Below are 24,594 nucleotides of genomic sequence, written 5' to 3' on the forward strand. Positions count from 1 at the left end.
GTGCAATTTAAACAAGATAAACTAAGAGGTATAGAGTTGAGAAGAAGTACATGTGTATACTAAGTTGGCATAAGATAAACAAAGTTTATAAAAAAATGTAAAAAGATGAAGTACTTAAGATGATTACTTAAAAGTAAAAAAAGAGCAGCAAATTACATTATATTCAAAACTTCTTCATTCTTCATATATTCTTAGTTTGATCCCTCAAATTGTGTAAGAAGTACAAGTTCTTTTTGTTTGGTGCATTATTTTTAACACATATAGTAACCTTTTTTTTAGTAAACAAAGAGGTATCGTAACATTTTTTATACTTGCATTATTAGTAGAGTGAAAAAAAACTTCTTTTCATACCGTCTAACTTTTTTAAACACTTGAGTAAATGTTAGATATAAAAAAATAGATTTTAAATTATATTTGTATTTTTCAATTATCAAAATTTAATTTGAAATATGGATTCAATTAAATTATATTTGTATTGGTTAATTATTAAAATTTAATTTGAGATATGGATTCAATTATATTAAGAGAATTTTTATCTTTTTATTTATAAATTTTTATATTTTTCTTAAAAATTTTGTATTTATGAGAAAAAAGATGAAATAAAATGATGCTATTTTTCTAATTTCAATCCACAAAATTATGTTTTTCTTAAAAAAATTATTTTTTATTTAAATGTTTGTTACAAAAACTTTTGTTCCTAAAATTAAAAGAGAGAATGGAAGCTGAGAAGATGAAAAAAAAAAAAGGAAGGAGGAAAAAAAAGCATAAAAAAAAAACAATGAGAAGACAAAATATATAAAAAATAAAAAATGCAAAAGAAAGTTACATATGAAGAAACATAACGCGTACGTATATAGTATGTTTTATTTTTTTTACAGATACAGTTACACTTAAATACTAAAAATACTTGATCATTAAATATTTGTCTATTTTTTTTATGGACGCCCTGTAATGCAAGACTTTGACAATGAAAAAGATAAAACAAATGAAAAAGGCCAGCTAAGTTTGCTAAACACATCCTTTGAAATTAAGGGGAGCGAATTTTTGTTAGTGAGGAGAAAATTGGATAGTATGAATTATTTAATTTAATTTTTATTATTTTTATTTTTAATTTTATTTATAAAATTAATAATAAAAAATCACATTTTATTTTTTAAAATATTAAAAAAAATTAAAAGGATCTATTTCTGAAATTAGACAAACATCCTATCCAATAGTCGACAGACGTATATCATTACTTGAGCCGTGTTTTTTTTTATAACATAAGAAAACCATTTATACATGGATACAAAGAAGATAAATATCTTCTGTTATTAAATTATAATCTGATAGAGTACAATATTCAATTATTAGAAATCTTAAAAGGTAGAATCAAAGACAAAATTGAGTCTCTTTTATTTCTATATCTACACTACACATTCGTGCTGCAAAACATTAAAAGATATCTTCTTTTTTTCTATATAGGTCTAGATAATTTCTAGATCTAAAAATTTTTCTATAAACAGCAACATCTTCTCAGGATATTTTCCTCTTAGATCTGAATAGATCTGTAAGAAAAATCAAGAAACACCACCACAAAAAAAGGAAAAAAAATACCACAAATGAGTTATTAAAACAGGAACATAGTAGATAGAACTGAGCTCAGGTCCGAAACACGGTCCACAGTGAGAATCGTAGAAAGTAGATCTACATCTGAATCAGAAAATAGGAAAATCAGAGACAATAATCGGAGAAAGAGAGCAAGGATGAGAGGAGGAAGACGGGTGAGAGGAAGAAAGGGTGGTGGGAAGGTATGGACGGTGGGGAAGAGAATAGGAAGAGAAGAAAGGAAGGAGGTTTAAGGGGAGGGAGCAGAGGAGGGACACCGCAGCCCGGATTGAGGCGGCGGTGGCGGCCCTCAAGGAGGCTTTATGCTTGGTTTCCTTCTCGGGAGAGAGAAGGCTTAGCTACCTAATACCCTTACTATACATTTAGTGCTCTCAAGATTGCTGTGTTTAGTTACTGTAACATAATAAAGACAGAGAGAATAATACACAAAAGTATATGACATAAGAACGATTAATTTTACATACTGTACACAATTGATAACTTTATTAAAATGTCAATTTTATTTTTTACCTCACTATTTTAGCACCACCACCGCCATTTCTACCTTTCTCACTTTTCTCTGAGTTATCAAAAACTACCACCATCTTCAAATCAAATTAAATTCAATATGCATAAAATGAACAAAAAATTATCAATCTCATCTCAAATGAAACAAATACAGATTCAAATTTTTTAATAAAACTAAAAAATTTCAAACAGATGTAAAGTAAATCACAAAGCAGAGGAAGGCAACGAAGACCACATTAGAGCACAAGGATGAGACATGAGACTACATGTTGAGGGAAGGACGAGACATCAAAGAGGCACAAAGGGGAGGAGAGGCAAATGCATTGTGGAAAGAAGACGAAGCAAATGCATGCAGTACAGATCTACCTCTAGTGGCATCGAGTCCTCTTCTTTGTCACTATAGATCTGTGGTGGTTCCTTGCACCGGACCAATGGTTGTTCCCCAATAACAGAGGCACATTAGGGACGGCGAGACAGAGGAGATTCTCCCTTCGAGAAGACAAACTAGAGAGGTGTTGGAGGGTGGTGCCATCGATGCCCGAAGCCGGTGGTGGTAAAAGGCAAAGAAAGCTACCTGCAAGAGAGGAGAGAATGAAGAAAGGCTGGCGGAGAAATTAGGTGAAAGATGAAAAGAACATGGTTGGAATTCTTGAAATATTAAGGGATAAAATTGTAAAATAAAATTAATCTCATGTTAAAAATTTGTGTCTCAACAAATAGATGATTGTGTATAACCATGCCTTTCATAATTTTGTATCTCGGCAAACAAGCACAAGACATGTATCACCCTGTCCATATCTTGAAGAACATGTATAGGAACACACACAGCCTTAGCGTGCATAGAGAAAATAAGGAAAAATTATTGAGACATGCACAAATAACATTCAATCGTTGAGACATGATTATCAACTTCACAGGCGTGACAGAAATAAGGAAAACACCATTAACAAATAACATCCAAAAACTAATGCCAGAATCAGTTATATGAATATTGCAATCCTGGTCACCAGCGACCTCAGATTGAGGATAAGAAAATTGGTTGGCAGGATATAGTTTCGCCACGTTCATCAGACATCAGCTGCGGTTAGCATTCAACGACTAAAAATATTAACATCAGAGTATGTGTACTACGATAGTTCACATCTCAAGTGTCATGACAGTCAACAACTTAGAAAACACCATTTCCTACAGGAATTGTGATCTGATGTTATCAACAACTATTCAGTGGCCTGCCCTCTGTACAACAAACAATATGGACAGTTCTGGTCTTCTACTAGTTTGTTTCCGCCAAACCAGGATTGGGGGCCTGTTCCGATGACCCTGGAGTTGGAGCTGGTCCTAGCAACCCTGGAGCTGCGGCCTGTTCCGACAGCCCTGCAGTTGTGGTTTGTTCTGACAATCCTGGAGTTGAGGCCTGATCCCCCCTTGGACGAGGCTTCCGGAAGTACTTGCCGACGAACGATTCAGCAACATCCGGATACTTCTTCTTTAAAAAGTTACCTAAACATTTACGATAGGAAAAGTCCCTTTTTTCTCCATCCTTCAAAACCACGTAAAAGCATTTGCTTTCCTGATAAACGCTGTGTTTGTCAATCTGTAAAAACAAAATATCTCAGAAATACGAAAGCATAGAGCACGCAATAATCAATTTATACACAAACGTATACATAGATAACTAGCACATGCTTAACACCGAGAGAAGATTTGGACAAACGTATACATAGATAACTAGCACATGCTTAACACCGAGAGAAGATTTGGAAAAGAAATCGTCATTTAGCTAGTCCAACTACAATTCAATTATAAATGCAACTGAAAGCTAAAATGGCAACAAGAATTTGGTTACCATGACATGTTCAATTCCAGCACCCATTTTATTTTCTTTATCTGGATGGTGTTCAAACACATTCTCAAGTATAAATGTTTGATCATCTGCTGCTAATGGATCCCCATCATTGTACCTTCAAATACAAATTTTTATAAGAAAATAAGATATAAAGGTAATAAAATGGAAACTAATAATGTAAGCTTATGTATAATGAAGAATGATGAGTTGGTTGTCATAGGCACATAGCTAGTAGCGGATTTCTAAAAGCAAAATTAGCAAAATAGTGGTAGTGATACCACTTCCATAGTATGCGCCTTGCAATCAACATACTTTAAAAACAATGGCCATAAAATAAACTAGGCATAAGACAACCCCGTACAAAAGCATCTCACATTATGCAGGTTAGGAGATATTTGCATCAGTAAGTGATTACATAGTTTGAACCCGACCTTAAGGTCACATGAAGACAACTCAAACTAAAGTATGCCAGGAACAAACATCAACCTCAAAATATGGCCACTTACAATCATACCTTGGCTTGTAAACTCGATGCATGATTATTTGCATTAATTTGTCATAGAGAGAACATACCCTTCTTGTTGCATGATCCGTCTGATTGACTGCATAATGGGTTCAATATCCTTCAAAACCTCTTGTTCCTCAGAAGTGTATATATCCAACCTTGATCCAGGTGTTCTAGGAGGGCGACTCTTGTTCTGCCTGTCACCAGAATTTGAACCCCAACCTTGAGAACCTTCGAAACGATTTTTCTTGAATGATTCCCTGCCTCGTTTTCCCCACTGAAAACTTTTGTCACTGTCGGCATTGGCTGAAGCAATTTGTGATTCCCACCCCTGTGAACTTGCAGCTTGATTGGAGTCATTCTGGGTATTCCATGGTCGGTCTTCCTGGGACTTGGGTCTTCCCCAAGAGCTATTGTCAACAGGCTTCTTAGCATCCCAATTTGATTCAATTTCCTTACTCTGGTTCACATTCACATTCTCAGATTTATGGGCCCAAGCATTGGACTCCACCGGTATACCATCATCTCCGACCTTTGGTTCACCTTTGTTGTTATTACTTCCCCATGATGACCATTCATTTGACCTTGGTTTTGAAGGATTTGCCTTTGTATCCCAACCACCAGACCTGGATGTATCATTTTGAATAACAGCTGCTCTGACCTTATCTTCAGCTTTCCACTTACGAGTTCCCCAAGAATTCTCTTGGGCTCCCTCAGATCCACCATCTTGCATTTGAGATTTATTTCCAGCCCTTGCCTGCCAATCATTTGAACTTGCTTTTGGCTGATCTGCATTCATGTCCCAAGCACCGGACTTCTCAGACTTCCAAGAATCATCCTGAGCTTGAGATTTATTTTGACCCCAATTGGACCAATCACTTCCTTTTGTCTGATCTGGTTTCGCACCCCAAGCACTCGACTTCTGGTTATCATTTTGAGCTTGAGATTTGTTTTGACCCAAACAGGACCAATCACTTGTCATTGTCTCATCTGGTTTTACACGCCAAGCACTGGAGTTAGGAGAATCATCTTGAGCTTGAGATTTATCTTGACCCCAACTGGTTTTTGTCTGATTTGGTCTTGAACCCCAGGCACTAGAAGTCTGAGAATCATCTTGAGCTTGAGATTTATCTTGACCCCAACTGGTTTTTGTCTGATTTGGCCTTGAACCCCAGGCACTAGAAGTCTGAGAATCATCTTGAACTTGAGATTTATTTTGCCGCCAATTCGACCGGTCACTTGATCTTGTCTGATCTGGTTTTGCACCCCAAGCACCAGACTTCTGAGAATCATCTTGAAATTGAGATTTATTATGGCCCCTACTTGACCAGTCATGTGATTTTGTTCTTGCCGGTTCTGTGTTGGCATTCCAAGTATCCTCTTGGGCCCTTTCAAAACCACCATCCTGAATTCTCCTAGATGACCAGTCATTTGACTGTTTCTCATCCTGTTTTGCATTCCAAGCACTGGAATTGGGAAAGTCTTTCTGGACAGATTTCAACTTCTGATTCCAGGAACCCTCTGGAGCTTTTTCAAACCCACCATCCTGTGTACCAGATTTGCTTCCACCCCACGCTGACCAATTATTTGACGGTGTTATTTCCCGATCTGTATTTGCATCCCAAGAACTTGGCTTAGTATAGTCTTCTTGATTAACATCAGACATCAACTTCTGTGGCCTCCAAGAATCTTTTGGTGCTCTTTCAGATCCACCATCATGTATTACAGATTTGTTTCCAGCCCATGCTGACCAATCATTTGATTTTTCTTTGGCTTCACCTGTGCTTGCACCCCAAGCCTTGGAGGCACCGTCTTTTGTTTCAACTTTATTCCCTCCTCCACAGGCTGACCAATCATTTGCTTTTTCTTTAGCTTCACCTATGCTTGAATCCCAAGCCTTGGATGCACCGTCTTTTGTTTCAGCTATATTCCCTCCTCCCCATGCTGACCAATCATTTGATTTTTCTTTGGATTCACCTATGCTTGCATCCCAATCCTTGGATGCACCACCTTTTGTTTCAGCTATGTTCCCTCCTCCCCAGGCTGACCAATCATTTGACTTTGCTTCATTTTGATCTGTATCCCAACCATTGGCTGTTGAACCATTCAATAGTTCACAATTCTCTTCAAAAACAGCTTCAAAACCAGAGTTATGCTGTGGGGACACAGCGAAATCTACATCGTCTTCGTCTAGCAAATCATCAATATCTTCACCCAAACAAGCATTATTTTCCTCTTCGCCGTTAACGCTTTTGACCATGTGAAGAAAATTGTAAACATCCATCCCTCGAATCTCCTTTGAATTTATCTGCAAAAGAAAAATTCAGTATTGAATATATATATAAAGAATCATAGAACTCCAACCAATAAGGTGGTTTATTAAGTCCATTAAATCAGAGTTTGATCATACTTCATTCGCATTCCATAGAATATCAAATCTTGATCCTGTACCAACTGCAACATGTTTACCCCAAGAACAGGAGGCAACTATGCTTGATAAAGAGTCCGTATGGCATTTCTCTGCTGCTCGCTCAAAACATTTTCTAGGTGTCTGCATAATCATATGTGCAATGTAAGATAATTGATGACATGATAAGTCTTAAGACTTCAAAGCTTATTAAGGTAGAGACTTACAAAGAGTGTTGCATCAGTAAAAGGTACTTGAATGTTTAATTGTCGAGCAAGAGCTTTATACCCACCCGTATTGAACCCAACCAAATTTCCACCACATGTCATACTGCTAGCTAAAAGAACAAGATGCTCACGGAGAACACCTTTTGCCACCATTTTCACAGATGATGCAAGACGCTGCAAACAGCTAGAAGAGTTAAAAGAAAGGGCAAAGGTAGAGCACAAATGTAGGGGCTACTGAAAAGTAGACAGGGCAACCAAAGAGTAGATTATGATCAAACAATTTGACATCATTCTACCATCAGTAGTACAGCCATAAAGAACAGAAAGATTCTTGCAGGAAAAAATGACTTCCTCAGCAATGAGAATAGAAAAATAAGTTGGTAACAAGAGCTCTTGCAGAGCTGACAGGAAATAAGCACAATAGTAAGTTCTTGAATTAATACCCAAAATATGGCCCCAATTAAAAATCAAGCTTGTAAATAACTACATATAATTCTATAGTATCTACTTTACTTTCTGTTGGTTTATTAACTTAAACCTCAATCCCCAACTAAGCATAGAAATCATTATTTTAAATATAAGCATAATAGAGTAAACTCAAGCAAGCAGCAACCATCAGTTAGGATTTAGACACTCAATATCACTATAACTAAATAATTTCATGTACTGTTATTTAAAAAAAATAAACAAAACCAAAAGCAAGGTGACCAACATATCTCATGGAACCAGCATATAAAAAAAATAGTGATAAGGTTTATGTTATCTTCAGAGTGAATTTAAAAATAAGCACTAATACGGTAATCCTTAGCATTAGAGAACTGTTTCAGGCAATCATAAAATAAGTAGGAAATGATAGTATAAGCAGCCACCTCTAACTTACAATGACAATGCTGCACATCTCATGAAGTACACTAGGAATAATATATAAACTTCAGAAAATAAATCAGAAAACAAGAAACTAAATGATGAAACACATGTTCACTTCATACAATATCTTTTATTTTCTTTTCTTTTCATTTCTCTTTAGTAGGAGTCACCCATACAATATCTGCCTTGTATATTTAGTTGAGTATATAATGCCAATTTGAAACTCAATGCAGAAGCTACTTTCAGTGCAGCCCTTGAATTTTAATATATAATAGAAACTGAAAGCAAACGGTCCTATCAGTGCCACCTTAAATGTATTCTTAATTCATTATACAAAAAGAAGCGGAACAGAGGGAAGATCTGTAAACAGTATATTATATTATTATTCAACACAAACATCAGAATTTTACCTGAATTGCTTGATCAAAAGTACATGAGATCCCAAATAGTTCCTGAATTTGCTTGATTGCATATGGTATCGAACGCCTTGTATCAATCAAGTGAATAACAGGAAGGCAGGAGTCGATTACAATCCTCCAAGCATCACCACTTTGTTTAACAGCTGCCTTCTCGAGAGATATATCTAGAGCCAATTCACCATTTGGAGATTTACAGGGGTTTCGAACCCATGTGTTTGTGTCCGAATTAACCCAGATTATATTCGCCGAGCGAATTCGAGGATCACCTTTTTTCCGGTGAGAGAAAGTCAGAAGAAAATTGATTAGAGAGTGCAAGTAATAATGAAACACATGACAGTAAATATATACACTTCCTATTCGAGGGTCACCTATGGTTTTTCTAGATCCCCCTTCTACCTTTAGCTATTGGACTACCCTCCATCTAATATACTTGCTATGCTGGAAGTTTTACATATCTCCTCGAGATATGACTAAACAACCCAAGATGAGATTCTTCCAATTCTTCCCCCCCAAAACACAATAACCACTATCATGATTTCTCTATACAACGCCATAAGTCCTAATCCTTCTTTAGTGCCTCCACTCATTGAAAGCAACATCCTGTACTCAACAACATTAAGCCCATTTTCTTGTTGGCTTTTGACTATCCAACATTTAATCTCAGTCTTACAAATTCCCTACAAAAGATTTTTTTTTTTTTAGCTTAAGCGGTAGTTTTTATTATAAGAGATCTGTCAAGAAAAGCTGGAAACAAATTCTGCACAAAAGATAAGGTAAAAACTCAAATTATTTCCTTTTCCAAGATTCCAAAATGATGGATATGGTTGCCAACCTAGAGAATGGGGAATTCTAGCTGGATGATAGAACTGCTAAACATAAAAAAAAATGGTAATACTAGTACTAGGCAAACAATTAATGCAAAAAGTAGTGTTAAGAGCATTTTATGGAACCAAAGCATGAATTAAAATTTCCATGTTAGCACATCCTCCTTCCTCCTTTTACATATTATTCTCGTTATGGGAGAGTTAGGAATCAGTTTGGATTAGTAGCTAACAGGTAAAGTAAGACAGCTTCCCAATCGTATCAATTTAGGGTTCTTTAGACATTATCAACGATTCCCAGTTCAATCCAAACTATTCTCCCTTTCTCTATGGAACTGCTACTAGTTCTATCACTGGTATCAAAGCTTTGAACTTGTTCTGGGTGGAGCTTCAATTGTGCATACTGGAATGGAAAAGATAAATACTAACAAAAGTTTGAGAATCTTAAGGCCAAATTTGGAGCAATCCAGAAGCAGCAGGAGGAGGAGCAAGCACGTTCCACAGCTCCATAATAAGTTGTTTGGGTGCAACTCGAATACCTCACATGGTGTTTCATATGAGGCTTTTATATATAGGCTGCTCTCTGGCCATTTGATTGAAGATATGATTTGGGGGCATGGCAATGTTTGCTACAATTGTTGCCTTTGTTCTTAGGCACATGAAATAGACATGAACTTGCATTAGCGAGCATGAAAGCTTGATGCAACTTGTTTACACCATCTGCAAAGGCTGAACTTGTGCTAACAAGTGGTAAATTCAGTGCCAAGGGAAAAGGCCAGAGACTTCTAAAAGTCATCAAATATTTGATAGCAACAAAGCTTTTTTTCATGGAGCATACACATTGGGTCAGGGTTGTCACTGAGATAGGGTGGAATTCACAGTTAATACAAGTGACCAAAAATAAAAAACAATAGGTGCATTTGGTTAGTGTATAATATCAGATGAAATCAAGAAAATAGTCAAAAATCGTTCTCATATTTTTCATGTTTCCTAACTAAAACAAATTATTCCAAGAAATAAATAATAAAAGATAAAAGAAACATAGGACTTCTTTAAACTAAAACCAGATGAAAATACCTTTGATTATTGTTTCAAGCAGGGCCGGATAGACTGTGTCAGACAGAATGTTTGCAGTTACATTTAACTCATTCATATCATCATCTTGCCAAAAGAACATTACACACGGTGCTGAAGAATGCGAGCAAGAGCAACACTCACTGCTAAAAATAACAGAGACGTTATATGCTTAAGTTCCAAGAATTTTCAATAACTTGACGTTTCAATGTCAAGAGCAATGATTAGAAGAAAAAAGCACGAAATTAGTGTGTATAGAATATATTATCTCTTTAATAGTTGGGGTTATTTCTTGGGGAAGCGGGTAAGGAAACAGATATTTGAATCCCCATCAAGACTTTTATGAGGCAAAAATCTAGAGTCAAATAGAAACCATCATCGAATTGACATAAGCAACAGAAAATAGAGTTGATTTTTTTAGTACATTATGATGCAATGATTCCATTGAATGTGCTGATAGCTTAAAACAGTAGGAATACACTCTAATTCTTGACTTCGATAGACAAAACCACGGCAAAAACTCTTCAATTCATAGCATTTGGGATATTTGGCAGGAGGGTAACTTTTGAATCTCTAGCAACAAGCATTTTCCACAAGTAAGCTCTGTGCATTGGCTTAGGCATCTTGCTCAAAGTAGCATTGCAGTGCACAAGAAAGCACTTAACACTTGTCAATTTCAATATGTAGTTCAATACTAAAAATCTGAATTGAATAAGCAGTGCTTAATTTAATAGTATCTGGAAGCATCATTTTTTCACTCACTTTGAGGGACAACAGATGTTTCACCTACAAATCATATTGAAGGACTCGAATTGTAGAAATACCCAAACAATTGTTTCCCTCTATTGAATGCATTGCAAAATGTGGTTGCTCAGTCAACTACAAAAGCAGATTATAGTGCAATAGATACAGCCAGATGAGAGCATGTAACTGGATCAACTTGAAGTTTGCATTTTTTAAATTATTTTTTGTTTTTTTTTTTTTTAGGCTACACTTTGATAATCATGCGGTAAGTTGTATTGCTTCTAATCTAATTAATTATCACTTTAAGAAAAAGACCTTTCTTAAAGACCTTTCTAAGGTAACTACCACTGAAAATGCAAGTTTCAAGATTGAAATAGTAGATACCTTCACAAATTCCAAGAAGGAGTCAAGGAACTTGTATTCAACATGTTTGATACAAGCTTGGAGCATTAGATTTATATGCTCCAACTTGATGGGAAGTGTTAGAAATAATGTCAGAACCCACAAATTATAAGCAAAATAATGAAGTGTATTAATAACACTCCCAAGACTGATATCAGTGTAGGAGGAAAAAGATAACAATATAGGTATTGCAAAACTGACAAAATCCCAAATTAGTGCACTATAGCAGCTCTCACTCTCCTATGTCTACTCCCAAAATGGATACTTGCCCTCTTATCAGCCCCCTCACATACAAATATCGTCACTTCACTTCCTATGCCAATTCAGCAGAACTGATTACAGTTGATGCCTCCCGCTAGTCCCTAATTGTCTCTGAATGTATATTTCAACATTTACCCTTTGTTTCCAAACACTAGTAGTGTGTAGGTTAGTAACATACATTCATGATATCTGTATCTATTTGTCTCTTAGCCACTGTTGACAATTCATATAGATAGTAGTTTGATGTATAAAATGTCAATATCCAACGTGGTAGTGTAATTATTCTCAGGCTCCTCAATAAAGCCTATTGAGTGGAAAAGTGACAGGATGTACTGAACAAATATATTTCATCAGTAAACATCTCTTTTTAGTACAACAAATAAAATGGTTCAGCACATTGCCTATTAACTTATCATGGGTTAGGATTGCCAAAAAACCATATGGCCATTTGTGGGGATTGCCATTCTGCTAATTAAGGCTTAGCATGGTTCAGATTAGAGGAAGAATAAAATTTAATTAAACTTGAACTGGAAATTTGGTCGCTTATTCAAGCTAAAATGCTTTTTAAAAACAAAAAGTAGTTCTGATCCTCCGTCTAGTGGACACTTTCATTTCTTTTTGGTTTTCAATTAAATAGACAAAGTAGAGAACTTATAGTCAACAATTAAGTAAATCAGACAAACATGAAAAGTGTAGCATGTCATCCAAATGCATTATGAGAGAACTGCAGATTCACCTGACATCCAGTGCAATCCTCTTGAAAATACTACTGACTTTCTTCTTCTTGTAAAAGGACATAACTCTATCTTGGCATCTTTGAAAAATTTCCTCCGAATTGATCTTCAGCTTCTTTAACATTATCTGTTCAAAAAGTTAATAGTTATTTTTTATCAATAATAATAATAATAACAGTAGTAAGACTTAAATGAGTCTTTGGTCCTTGTAAAATACATGTTTTTAAATTTTAGTCCCATTATTTTTCTTTCTTTTTTTCCTTTTCTTTTCGTCCTTGTAAAATTTAAAATGTTTGGTCTTGGTTGCCTTAGTAAACATTGACATGGCCAATTAAATGCTAATAGGACAGGTTAAATACTAAGTACTAGCTTGGCAAGATAAACCATCTCTGCATCCAACCTTGAGGCCTTAGCATTATCCTACCATGTCAGCATTAAATGGACAAAACTAAGGGTTTAAAATTTTACTAGGACAATTATTCAACAAGAGAAATGAAATAAAAAAAATAAGAAATTTATATGGACCAAAACCAAAAGGCATATATTTTACAAGGATCCAAAATTCATACAAGCCAAATAATAATAATAATAATAATAATAATAATAATAATAATAATAATAATAATAATAATAAGGCGGTTATGGGTATTTACTCTGAATCCCTATAGTAAGTCCTTATAATTTAAAAGCTTATAATTGAATTCCTATATTAGATAAAGTTTTCAATTTAGTCCTTGCTAACTGTTTTTTGCTTAAAAAATATGAAATATGTAAGATGGATTGTGAAATATTCTAGAAGAAAATAATCTAAGATTAATGCGTCTTTTCCTAAAAGATAACTACTAGTAAGGACGACTTGATTAAAAATTTTATCTAATAGAGGGCCAATTACGAACTTTTAAACGATACAAACACAAACCTAATAAAAATTTGGTAAAACTATAAATACTAACAGAGTATTTAAACCTAATAATAATGAGGCCTAGTTAACAACAACCAAGCTTATTCCATTCAATAGGATTGGCAACAAAAGTCAAAGACCACTGGGCTCAATCAAAAAACAAGTTCTTATCTAGGGGTTCCACCAAAAACCTTATCTTCAGTCTACACAAGTCTCTCTAACAAACAATCTTCCATGCATCCAATTTTATAATTGGTTTTGTAGTGTTCTCATATGAAGGGAAAAAAAATTCTTTCAATATCTCCTCAGCTGTACAGATCCTCCAATTTTCCACCAACATTATTTGTTCTGAATAATATATATGTCCACTCATCCACCATTATACTCTAATAATGGAGCAATAATAAAACTAACATTCAAACCAAAAAGAAAAAGCTAACAGACATGAAATAATCATTGCCAAAACCCAGCAATTCAGAATTAAAAACAGACTAATCATTAAGACCAGCAGGACTTGGTAACAGACTGAATGAATCACGAATAAACTTAATGGGGAAAAAAGAAAAAACTCTTTCACTAGCAAGCTATCAAACCCTGTTTCACATTAGTGATCTTTCAATTTAGTTTAGTAGACATTTGTTCTGATTTGACAAGCTTATGGAAGCCCTACTAGTAGAGAAGATCATTAGTTTTGTTACCATTCCTTCCTTAAGCTACTGGATAAAGGTATTACTTGTGTAAAAATTGTATAAATTAGCTGATCTAAAATTGTAGAATTTATAGTTACACGCAAGTATATGTATGCATGCAGTGGAAGGAAACAAAAGTTGCAGTACATGCATTCAAATTCAAATATGAGTAACCATATATGATGGTGTTACAGTGTAGAGAGAAGGGGAGAGGAAGAGAGAACAAAGAGAGAAGCAGAAGGAGAGAAATGTAGAAAGTGAGTGTTGAGTTCTCATTAGAGTATTTATACATAGAGAGGAAGAGTAATCAGCACTCTAGACTAAAAGGGCAAAAAGGTATTTACAAGCTTTAGTTAGTTACGGACTGTTATCCTGGCTGCCATTGTAAAAGTTCTAACAGTTATATCTTAACTACTCTAACAGCTAGTAGCATCTAGTAGCTTCTAGACTCTTCTTGATCTCTTAACTCATTCTACCTCTCTTTACTCAGCTAACTCTATTATTGTAACATTTAAAAAATATATTTAAAAAAATTCACAGAATACTATATTTAAATAGAGTGAACAACTTTTCAAAAACAAGTGCATCTAGATAAAAGAGGCACTAATTTGACCAGATTCAGCTAATTATGGTTTTATAAGTTTATGAAAAGCTCATGCTGCAGAATAAGTGCTTGGCAACCCCACTACATATCTGATAAAGAAAGCAAAAGAAGAAACCCCCTAGCAAGAACGCTCTGGTCATGTTTGCACATTGTAGTATAGATAGCACCATAAAATTTTACAGTATAGTCGCCACCAACCAAAGATAAGTCCGGCGTCAGGTTGGTAGCAACATATAAGTAGGCTCAAATTCGAAATGAAAGACATGTAACATTCTAACTACCTCATTCAAATGAATATGACCAATAAGGCCTGCACCAATTTCTGAGCTTTCCCTGTGACGCCGCTGTTGCTGATATCTGCATATGAGAAAACATGTTCCTAAAATATATTAACAGCTTTTTTAACAATACAGATTACAAATATCAGTTTGCTCAATTAATTCAAAAATTATCTTTTACACCCAACAAATGAGGAGTCATATAACGGAGATTAGAAAGCTGCACAAAACGATTTAATATACACTATTTTGAAAGACGAAAACATAAACCACAAAAAGGACCAAATAGGAGATGATGCAAGAAAAATAGATTATGAAGACAAGGGCGGGCTAGGTTGAAGAGAGGTATCTCATATCCAACGGTCTTTCCAAAATAGACAACTCCAAGGAGAAGGCAACAAATAAACCAGTTACCACTCCAAAACCCAAAAAATAATATTAGCATCTGCTGGTACATTAACTATATTGGAAGCAGATAAGCACAAACTGGAAGAATAAGCATTGACTAAGAGAACTCAAGCAACCCATGCTTAATGCATGTTACAAGCAACATAAAACTTCCTTAACAAAGACATATATATGCAGAATACAGCAAATTTAGCAACAAATAACCAAAGGATGAAACTTACTCAATAATGAACTCTACTGCTGCATCCTTGAGACTGACTTTTCCCAATTGGTTTTTTACCGAATAAGCAGCATTTTCTCGGCAATAAGTCTTCCCACAGCCACAATCATTCAAGTACAAAATTACACGACGATCATTTGGTTCATTCCTAAAATTGACCTTGCAGAGCAGTATCTCCTGAAGATCAAACCCATACCAATAAATTACATGGGAAGAAATCATTTTTAAGATATCAAACATAGATGGACAATATTTGCTACACAGAAATAATTACCTTCATCAATTCCCATGAAGAATTGCTGCTAGGACTGGCATCAAGGACTGCCTTATAAGCAGGATTTGACATAGAAGTTGCGGCTAAGACACCTACAGGCTCACCAGCAGGGAATAAATGTTGGGTCACATCTCCAGCTTGCTTCCCATAATCAAACTGAATGATGGAATTGCTACAAACATTTCTAACAGTCCCATCATAGCAAATCATGACATCACGGAGGATGGCCATTAAGTTCTTGAACAGTGTTCCGGGTTCAGATAATCCTCTTGAGGAACGCACAATTATTTCCCTTGTAGAAACTGAATGCACCAACTCTTCATATGGATCCAAACCATGAAAAAAGCACCCTTTGAGTAAGCCATATTCAGCAGAAGGGTAGCTATCCTCATCATAACAACACTTTAAACGAAAATGAACAGCTATATCCTCAATTAAGCCCTTGGAATAGAATCTCCCTCTCTCAAAAAGCTGCTGGCCTAAGAAACCAATCTGTTGAACCACCTTGTCAATAGCCCCCCTACTCTTTGAGTCAATCAAATCCCCAAGTTTGCTCGACTTTAGAGCAGAATTAATAACTGGTCGTTCAAGATCTTGAATGTGTCTTTCCACTTGCTGTGCAACCAGCTCATTGTATATTGACCTGAGTTGACCCAACAATGAAGAAACTTTCCCAATGTTTCTATTTATTCCTCGCTTTGCTGCCCTGGATACTGAAAAATCTTGTAAGCCAAAGCTAAAGCCTTCAGCAAATATGCTTTCCATTAAAAGGGGCTGTATCAAATCAAAGAAACTGAGTGCTTCCTTAGGGCCCTTTCCGAAGAAAATTGAAGCAGCTATTTCATTTATTGTTGTTGGCAAAATGTCCCTACTGAGATCAAATTCTAAGATCTCGCTCTGCCTGATTAAGTATCTACCGCCAGTGCAATCAAAAGATGGGGGCAACGCACATTGTAATAATTGCATGGCAGACCAGTATGAATTACGAGATCTGCGTTCGAGTAAAGCAGGCGGTGGCAGAGGTACGGAAAGAAACATTGCTAATTGATGTGCTGTCGCTCTATTCAAAAAGCATTTCTTCATCAAAGTCTTCAGTGATAGCAACGAATCAGAGGTCAACTGGAGGTTTAGATTACCACTGTGTGAACTAAGAAGCTGTTTCTCCACAGAGAATAGCTCCAGTACCTCAGCTTTCGCAGCAAGAGACTGTGGATAAAATAGATGGACACAGTCACCATCAAAATCAGCTCCTAGGGGCCCACAAATGAGAGGATTTATCTTAACGGTGTGGTCATTGTGGATGTACACAGCAAGTGCTTGTAATGAATGTTTGTGTGTTGTAGGTGGTCTGTTGATGAAGACAATATCACCATCCATAATCCTTCTATGCACTATTTGGCCTGGTTTGAGATATATGTGCCCCTTTGAGCCCTCCCTCAGTGAATATGTAGACATACCTTCCTTGTAGGTTAGGCACAAATTTTCATCAACTAACTTCTGTAAGTACCTCATGTTATGCATGCTAACTCTCTCCTCAAATGTTATCCTTTGTGCTACCTCAAGAGGAATCCCTATTTCATTTATCCTCTTATAACCATCTCCAGTTATCACATTGCGTGAAGAAAAGCCAGAACCCTTCCTTATAAATAAGGTCCTCATTTTTTCAAGCCACGCTTTTGTAGAAGAATCATTGAGTTCTTTATTGACACCATAATGGGTTTCAATATCACGTGCTGGCTTAGAAGTACCCCTAACTTGAAGGTACTGATCAAACAGTGACTGCAACTCATTTGCTTCCACCAAATGAGACTCAAAGTTTGGTTCACCAGATCTAGACCCTCTGATGATTTCCACCTTCCTGAGCAATTTTCTAAGAATAGTAATAGAAGGATCCTAAAAAATAATAAAGAATGTAACTTAGCAATGCAATATAAAAGAACATTAGCATCAACCACCAATTGCATTATCATTTGCTCACCGAAGACATGACACTGACTCCATCAGAAACTACTGGCACAGACAAGCAGTTTGGTGGTACAGGAAGATACTTCAAAACATATCCATCCTGGGGAAAATATCCTTTACCAGCAAGCTTCTTTTTTGTCTCTGGAGAAAACCTCTTAATCATTTCCATCACCTATTTAGATATTAAAGCTTCATCAGTCAAATATAAACTAAAACACGCTGATATTTCAACTAAAATATATAAACCACAATTAGCCTAGACTCTCAATTACAGACCTCTCCAAGAGTCAACCAAATAACAGTTAAGTAGAAATTCCATACATAGGGAACATACAAATGCCCATTCCAGCTCTGTAATGAAATCAGATGCTACAATTGTCACTATAGAAAAATATGCTACGACAAGCTTGGAGATTTTTGAAAGGGGACTTGTTCATCTTTAGAAGATACAACTAATACTAATCACTATCCTCAAAATGAAGGGCGGGAAAAGGATGTAGAAAGCAATGAAATGCCAAAGCCAGGAATAAAAACTATGAAAATACTTCTCTTTGGGCTTTGAAGGAAACCTATACTCATGCATCACAATATTCAAGAGCAAATATAGTCGCAAACCAAGAAATAAGGAGCGGGGAGGAACATATGCACATGAAATTAAGCACATATGGACCAGCATAAAATGATGCACCTAAGAAAAGGAATTCAAAACAGGCAAATGACAAAATACAGACAAGTAAAGGAACAAGTCAATATAAGCAGCATAATAAAAACGGAAGGTAGTAGAAACCAAACCTCACAAGGAAGCAAAGCTCGAGTATTATCAATCTCATAGCGATAGCCATATTTATGTAAAAAGCTCCAAAATCCAGTACGCATCTTATTCTTAGGTACCTTCAGCACCAAGACGTAAGCCCCATCTGTTTTGATCTCCCGAATAGAAACTTGAGCAGCATTCACATCCTAAAAGGGGAGAATACAAATTTGGAATGACTATTGATGGAAACATCATATTCTTATGTATAAAAAGTAAACACAAATGCAAAACCAAATTCAGCCAAATCCAATAAGAAAGAACAAGCTCAAGCCTAAATTCTTTATACAAAAAATTAAACCAGATTTTCTTTTTATTATTATTATAAACGAAGAATTACATTAAGACTAACAGAATAATAATACAAAATAGAGGATAAGAATTCTTTTATACAGGAGGAAAACAACCAAAAGATTATCCATATAGCATGCTATCGAATCTCAACATGTGTGAGAGAGTCCTCTATAAAGATCATCAACTTTAAACCAAATACAAGCCAAACTTCTATTCCTATCCCATAGAACATGTTTGCCATAAAATTTGACATTGAAGGTGCACGACATTGCACTACAACCAAATACTCCAAATAGTGGCGTAGACTACATAGTGCCATAAAGATTTTTCCTCTTTCCAACCTCCAAAATCAACAAATCTAGTCAATAGAAATTGATGTAAGGTTGCAGGCCACACCAAGCATTCATCAGAGATACCAAACAAATTGTTCCATAAAAACACAGCCAGAAGACAGTACAGAAAGACATGTGAATTTGATTCTGAATTTGCCCCCGCCCATAACACACATCAACGGAAATAGCCTTCTCTTCCATCAAAGACAAAGCAAATTATTTAAAACATCAAAATTCTTCTTTTGCCTTCGCTATTCTGTGTTTCATTTTTTCCCTCCTCCTCCTCCTTTTACTTGTTCATCTAGCATTTCTATCTATGGAGCATAGCTTTCCAATCTCTAAATACGTCTAAGAAGAGTCCTTTATAAATATCATGAGCCTTACACCAAATAATTCCCAATCGTCTAGTCCTACCCCATAAAACTTGCCTATAAGTAATGTCATTCAAGGTCCATGTATTGTGCTCCAACCAAATACTCCAAATTGTGGCACATACAACACACTAACACAACCTAACTTTCCAAAGAAAGCAACATTTTAAAAGTATTATAGCCTTGAGAAATGAACTTCCAAGGCCTAGAATGAGTAGCGCAGGTAGCAGCATTAGCATGACCAATCCTGTCAAAGCCATGCTTACTCTTGATAACTTGATGCCATAGCCAACATTACCGAGACCCCAGCCTCCTTTTTAGGACGACAACAAATGATCCCTATTTGTATCCTAAATAAGGCACCAAGGAAAAGCCCTCATAATCTTTTCGATTGGCCACTCCCACTCAAATATGGAACAAAGATAAGAAGTTTATCGGAATGCTGAAAAGGCCAAAAAGGCCCCTTTTAAAACCCCCAAATGAAAGCAAATGATTAGGACATCTAGTTATTGATAATGAATGAGTTTAATTGTCTCTGATTTCTTATTTTTTACATTTATATATGCCATAGAAGCAGCATTAAGTTATATGTATTTTCCCCAATGGAGGCCATCCTGATATCCCCTATTCTGCTGTAGCATTGAGTTGGCTGCTGACTCCACTTTGCTATTTGGGATTCACTATTATGGTTAACATGATCAAAAGCAGTAAAGTCGTTTTTACTTTTTGGTCAGCACAGATATTTGTGTATATTTTAAATAATTTTCCATATAAATAAATAAATACACTCCAAGGTAGTACAATTTGCCTTGGGGACAAATCAACTAGACAAAACATTTGAACACTAGCAACTGGAACCGTTTTCAAATCAATAATACATGTATTTCGATATATTGATTTTACACTGCTCAGATGCAACTCAAACACTCTTGACCTATCAGAGTTTTAAAGAATCTTATTTTTAACAAGTCAAATAGAAACTAAGATGATTAATGAATCAGTAGACAAATATATTACTTCTTACTTACCGGACAACATGAAGATGATAACAATCTCTGCGCCAACACACTGCTTGAACCTGGAAACTGAAAGATTGTGAGCCAGTAAGATTAAGCACATAAAGAATAAGAAGAAGATTGTATCCTCGTGTCTATCACAGGGTGCATGACAGCAGTATAAGGAAATATAAAAATATTATTCTATACAAAATATAGTCAACAGTTGAAAACAAATGATTAAAATTATACCATTCCATTCTTATTAAATACGTGAAACTAAAGTACAGCAAAAACTGAAGACTGCCACAAGATCATAGCCTCTTTGTGAGAGCTAATCCCTAATAATAAATGGTCACACTTAACCACCTGCTAGAACCAAATGATAAACTACTACAACAATTATCTACTACTTATGCATGAACTTTTTACTAACAACACTTCATTAGAGTTACCCGCATTCAAAATGCTACTTACAGCCATGAACGGAGAATATACATGGATAGGACGTCATTTTTAATTTTCAAAAACAAACAAATCAATAAAACCCCTCCAACCATTGGAAGATATAGAAAGTGAAAAAGCATAGCAATATATTACTCCATTTGGTTAATACCTTAGTTTTCTTCAGTTTTAAGCAGTTTAAGCAGATCAAGCTCAGCATCCGTTTCAATTCAATGACATGACTGGGATGGAATATTGGAACTGGTAGCTCAATATATCCAAAGTGACCTAAACATAGATGAATGCTAAGTTCATTAAAAATGAAAAACCCAGGAAATTAGCAAACAGAATATATACCTTCACATTTTCCTGCTTCAGAAGTACCACAAGATTCACATCTGCCAAATTCAAGGGGTAGCCCAAGGAATGGATTCGACAACTGACTAGCATGACTAATTGAAGAGTCACTAATGGATGCTGTACACTATCGAAACAAGAACAGCAAATTACCCAACGAATAGAAACAAGTCAAATACAAGCATGAAATGAAATAATTAAAAATTAAAAATGCTTAGTAACAAATTCTTAGGCAGAGTCTCAAAAACAACTTCTTCTCTATGCAACATGCTTAGAGTTTTCAACAATGAGAGCACAATGGGTGGGGTGGGGGAAGAGTGCATGCAACCCTACATGTATACACCAGAAGGTTCTATGTCATATGGGTTTGTGTTCATGCCCATAATTTTTTTTTAAAACCAAAATGTAAATGGAAATCAGACCACAACACATTAAAACGGCAGTAACAAATTTCAGAAAACGTCAAAAACAAAACAAATGTAAAAAGAAGTCCTCAAATGAACCCAGCAGAAAATGCAAAGAAATTATGGCGGATTTCCTGTATCCGAAGCATGCAATCAATAGTTTTTCGTTTTCTTTTCTCCGCTGATCCCCATAACACTGAAAACAGATGATGCATTTATTCAGGTGAACACCACAAAGAGCTCCACTGCTCTGAGACTAGTCAAATATATCTACTTCAAAAATAAACACATCCATTATGTTCTTACAATCTCCTTGCGTGAAGCCATTGCGAATCGGATCCCAACAATCTCTCCCTCTGAAACATTTGAAGGAGGAGCATCCTCTACTGCTTCCATGGCTCTATGGTATATCCACAGTCCCTGCATACAGATAAACACAAAAATGCCAATCAATAATTTCACACTGTCCTCAACAACATTAATTACTCACAACCAGAATCACAAATAGTGCTTATTTTCTGATGATAAACCTTAATTAATTGGCCACAGAACACTAACTGGGTTTACAAATATAAACACATAAAATCCACAAGTCTACTTATCCTGGGTCTCAATTCCTATAAAAAAAATAAAAAAATAATAATAAACATGCAATTGCAAGTTTATCATTATCTAACCCAACTGCTTAAATTAGTACATAAAGAACCCTCTGTTTGACAAAATTTTAGATTAAAACCCTTGCTGCCAAAAACGTTTTTTAAAAAGAATAAATAAAAAAGTTAACACTTCTTTCTGCATTTTAACGAGATGGATGAAATACACTGGAAAACACAAAACCTTGCAAAATTAACAGTTGAAGAAAAAAAACTAAGAAAAATGAAAATGTTTAGGCTGCTTGGCGTTGTATAAACCAGAAAAACAAAGTCAAGAGGGGGAAAAGAAAATCACGGTGACTTAAAAGGTCCCCCCAGAATGTGTACCTTCAGAGAAAATGGAGCTAGTCAAATCAAAACTCTACCAAAAATAAAGTTCACAAAATTAAAAAAAGAAAAAGGAATTCAGGTTTTAAAAACTCTCACCTCAGAAGGAAAGAAGAGTGTGCGCTGTTAGCGCCTCACTGAACTCTGAACGCAAAACCCTAACGAAACGACAGATAAAAAAAAAGCCAAAAAAACTGGTGTCACCAAAAAAACCGGTGCTGAAATGCGAACGATTATCGTTTTATATACATATAATTTTTTTTTCTTTTTTGTTGCATGAAACGAAAATGCAGCTCCAACACAAGCTTCAAGAGAAGAAAGAAGGAAAAATATCGAAGTACCGAATTTCAGCTTCGGTTCTCTCCCCTCTCGCAGCGCGTGAAACTGAAAAAAGGGTTTGAAAGAAGAAAAGAGCGAGAGAGCGAGAGAGCGAGTGAGTGAGACTGAGTATGAAAGTGAGGAGTGAGAGTGAAAAAGAATTAGAAATGTATTCAGTTTTGTTTGCCGTTGGCAACAAAAATTGGAAAATTTGTTTTGTTTTGCGTTGGCACCGATTAGGCGAAGGTGGGACGTTTATTTTCTTTAGCGAATGAGTAAATGACGATAATGCCCTTGTTGACCTCAACTCCACGTCCTCTGCTGGCGTTTCATTCTGGGTAAAAGTGGCATTTCGTTCTGCTGGGTAAGAGCCCAAAGAGAATTAGAGAAACGCCTTACATTCTCGTTTCCTCCTTTGTGCCATGCGAAATCGAATATTGTTTCGCGTGAATGAACTTAACCGTGGTTATAGACTTATAGTAATTTTTTACCACAGTTAGAACAACTCCAATAAAATGTTTTTGAATTATTACTTTTAATATTTTTAAAAAATAAATCGATATAAGATTAAAATTTATATTAGAATTGATTGATAAAATAAAATTGGTCTCTTTTTCAAAAAATAACACTTTAATAAAAAAATTAATTTTAAATACAAAAATATAATCATATCTATTTTTTTATGACTATTTTACACTGTTAATGCAAAAGAAATTATTTTTGCTGATATGGTATTAAGTAATTAGATACACATGTAAAATTACTTTGCATTGGTAGTACATCAAAATTAAATTCTAATAAAAAATCAATAAAATTTTATCACTTATATAACTATCTTAATAGAATAAATAAAAATAATATTACATTTAAAATTAAATTGACATCAAATATTAGAGTAATAAATTTTATTTTTAGTTTTAAATTACTATTTATGACATATGATTTTATTAATACTGATAAATTATTTTGTGGCACTCAAATAAAATTGAACTTAAAACTAGTATTCAGATTTTCTTAAGTATGTTTGTTAAGTATTGACCACAATTAATTAGGATACTTATCAATAATACAAAAAGAAATATAAATTTTTAATGGGATTAAATGCATTCAAACTTAGAGTAAATCATTAATTTCACACTCCAATTATCAAAACGTTGACAAAAAGATCTTATTTTTATTAACGACAAAAATATTTTCATAATATTTTAAAACGCATAAAATACCTAATGTTAAATATATATTTTCAAAAAATATTTAAAAATTAAGTTTTATTGATTTTTTGCGAGCATTATTAGAAAAAAATTTATATTAAAATTTGGTGATTTAACATTAAGTAGATTTTTTTAATCAATAACAAAAATATTTTTTAAAAATTTTCTAAAGAACGAATTTTCATCTAATTTTTTGTATATACTTTATAATAATTATCTAAATATTTTTATAAAATTTTAGATGAAATGCATAAATAATTTATTAAATACAAAAGTTGTTTCTCATTTTTTAAATAAATAATATTTTTTGTTACTT

General features: G+C 34.9%; 1 protein-coding gene and 1 long non-coding RNA gene across 4 annotated transcripts; both read right to left on the bottom strand.

Annotated features, from left to right (window-relative positions):
- Positions 1 to 1,282: 1,282 nt before the first annotated feature.
- Positions 1,283 to 2,839, bottom strand: LOC107462720 (uncharacterized). Of its 2 annotated transcripts, none has more exons than XR_008002106.1 (2): positions 2,482 to 2,839; positions 1,283 to 1,692 (listed from the first exon to the last, which is right to left on the bottom strand). It is a non-coding gene; the product is annotated as an uncharacterized LOC107462720 (long non-coding RNA). The 2 variants fall into 2 exon arrangements; XR_008002107.1 differs by having other exon boundaries at positions 2,119 to 2,839.
- Positions 2,840 to 3,035: 196 nt separating this feature from the next.
- LOC107462748 (DNA-directed RNA polymerase V subunit 1) lies at positions 3,036 to 23,277 on the bottom strand. Of its 2 annotated transcripts, none has more exons than XM_016081378.3 (19): positions 23,091 to 23,277; positions 22,849 to 22,907; positions 22,076 to 22,189; positions 21,366 to 21,492; positions 21,181 to 21,296; positions 20,598 to 20,654; positions 18,554 to 18,721; positions 17,775 to 17,933; positions 15,797 to 17,689; positions 15,524 to 15,699; positions 14,898 to 14,973; positions 12,425 to 12,549; positions 10,285 to 10,424; positions 8,378 to 8,652; positions 7,101 to 7,274; positions 6,877 to 7,017; positions 4,535 to 6,774; positions 3,962 to 4,076; positions 3,036 to 3,709 (listed from the first exon to the last, which is right to left on the bottom strand). In XM_016081378.3, the coding sequence occupies exons 3-19, from the start codon at positions 22,163 to 22,165 to the stop codon at positions 3,389 to 3,391; spliced, it is 6,393 nt and encodes a 2,130-aa protein (XP_015936864.1). In that variant the 5' UTR covers positions 22,166 to 22,189; positions 22,849 to 22,907; positions 23,091 to 23,277; the 3' UTR covers positions 3,036 to 3,388. The 2 variants fall into 2 exon arrangements, with proteins under 2 accessions (XP_015936864.1, XP_015936863.1); XM_016081377.3 differs by having other exon boundaries at positions 10,285 to 10,427.
- Positions 23,278 to 24,594: the final 1,317 nt, after the last annotated feature.

The sequence above is a fragment of the Arachis duranensis genome, chromosome 8 (assembly GCF_000817695.3).
Source record: "Arachis duranensis cultivar V14167 chromosome 8, aradu.V14167.gnm2.J7QH, whole genome shotgun sequence".
NCBI lineage: Eukaryota > Viridiplantae > Streptophyta > Magnoliopsida > Fabales > Fabaceae > Arachis > Arachis duranensis.

What these genes read in the sequence shown, in the direction of transcription:
- LOC107462748 (XM_016081377.3), bottom strand. Translation starts at nt 22,165, where the DNA reads ATGGAAGCAGTAGAGGATGCTCCTCCTTCAAATGTTTCAGAGGGAGAG. An exon ending in GCAGTAGAGTTCATTATTGA is followed by an intron (nt 14,974 to 15,523) that starts GTAAGTTTCATC and finishes TCTCATATGCAG; the next exon opens with ATATCAGCAACAGCGGCGTC. An exon ending in GCTTGAAACAATAATCAAAG is followed by an intron (nt 8,653 to 10,284) that starts GTATTTTCATCT and finishes ACCGGAAAAAAG; the next exon opens with GTGATCCTCGAATTCGCTCG.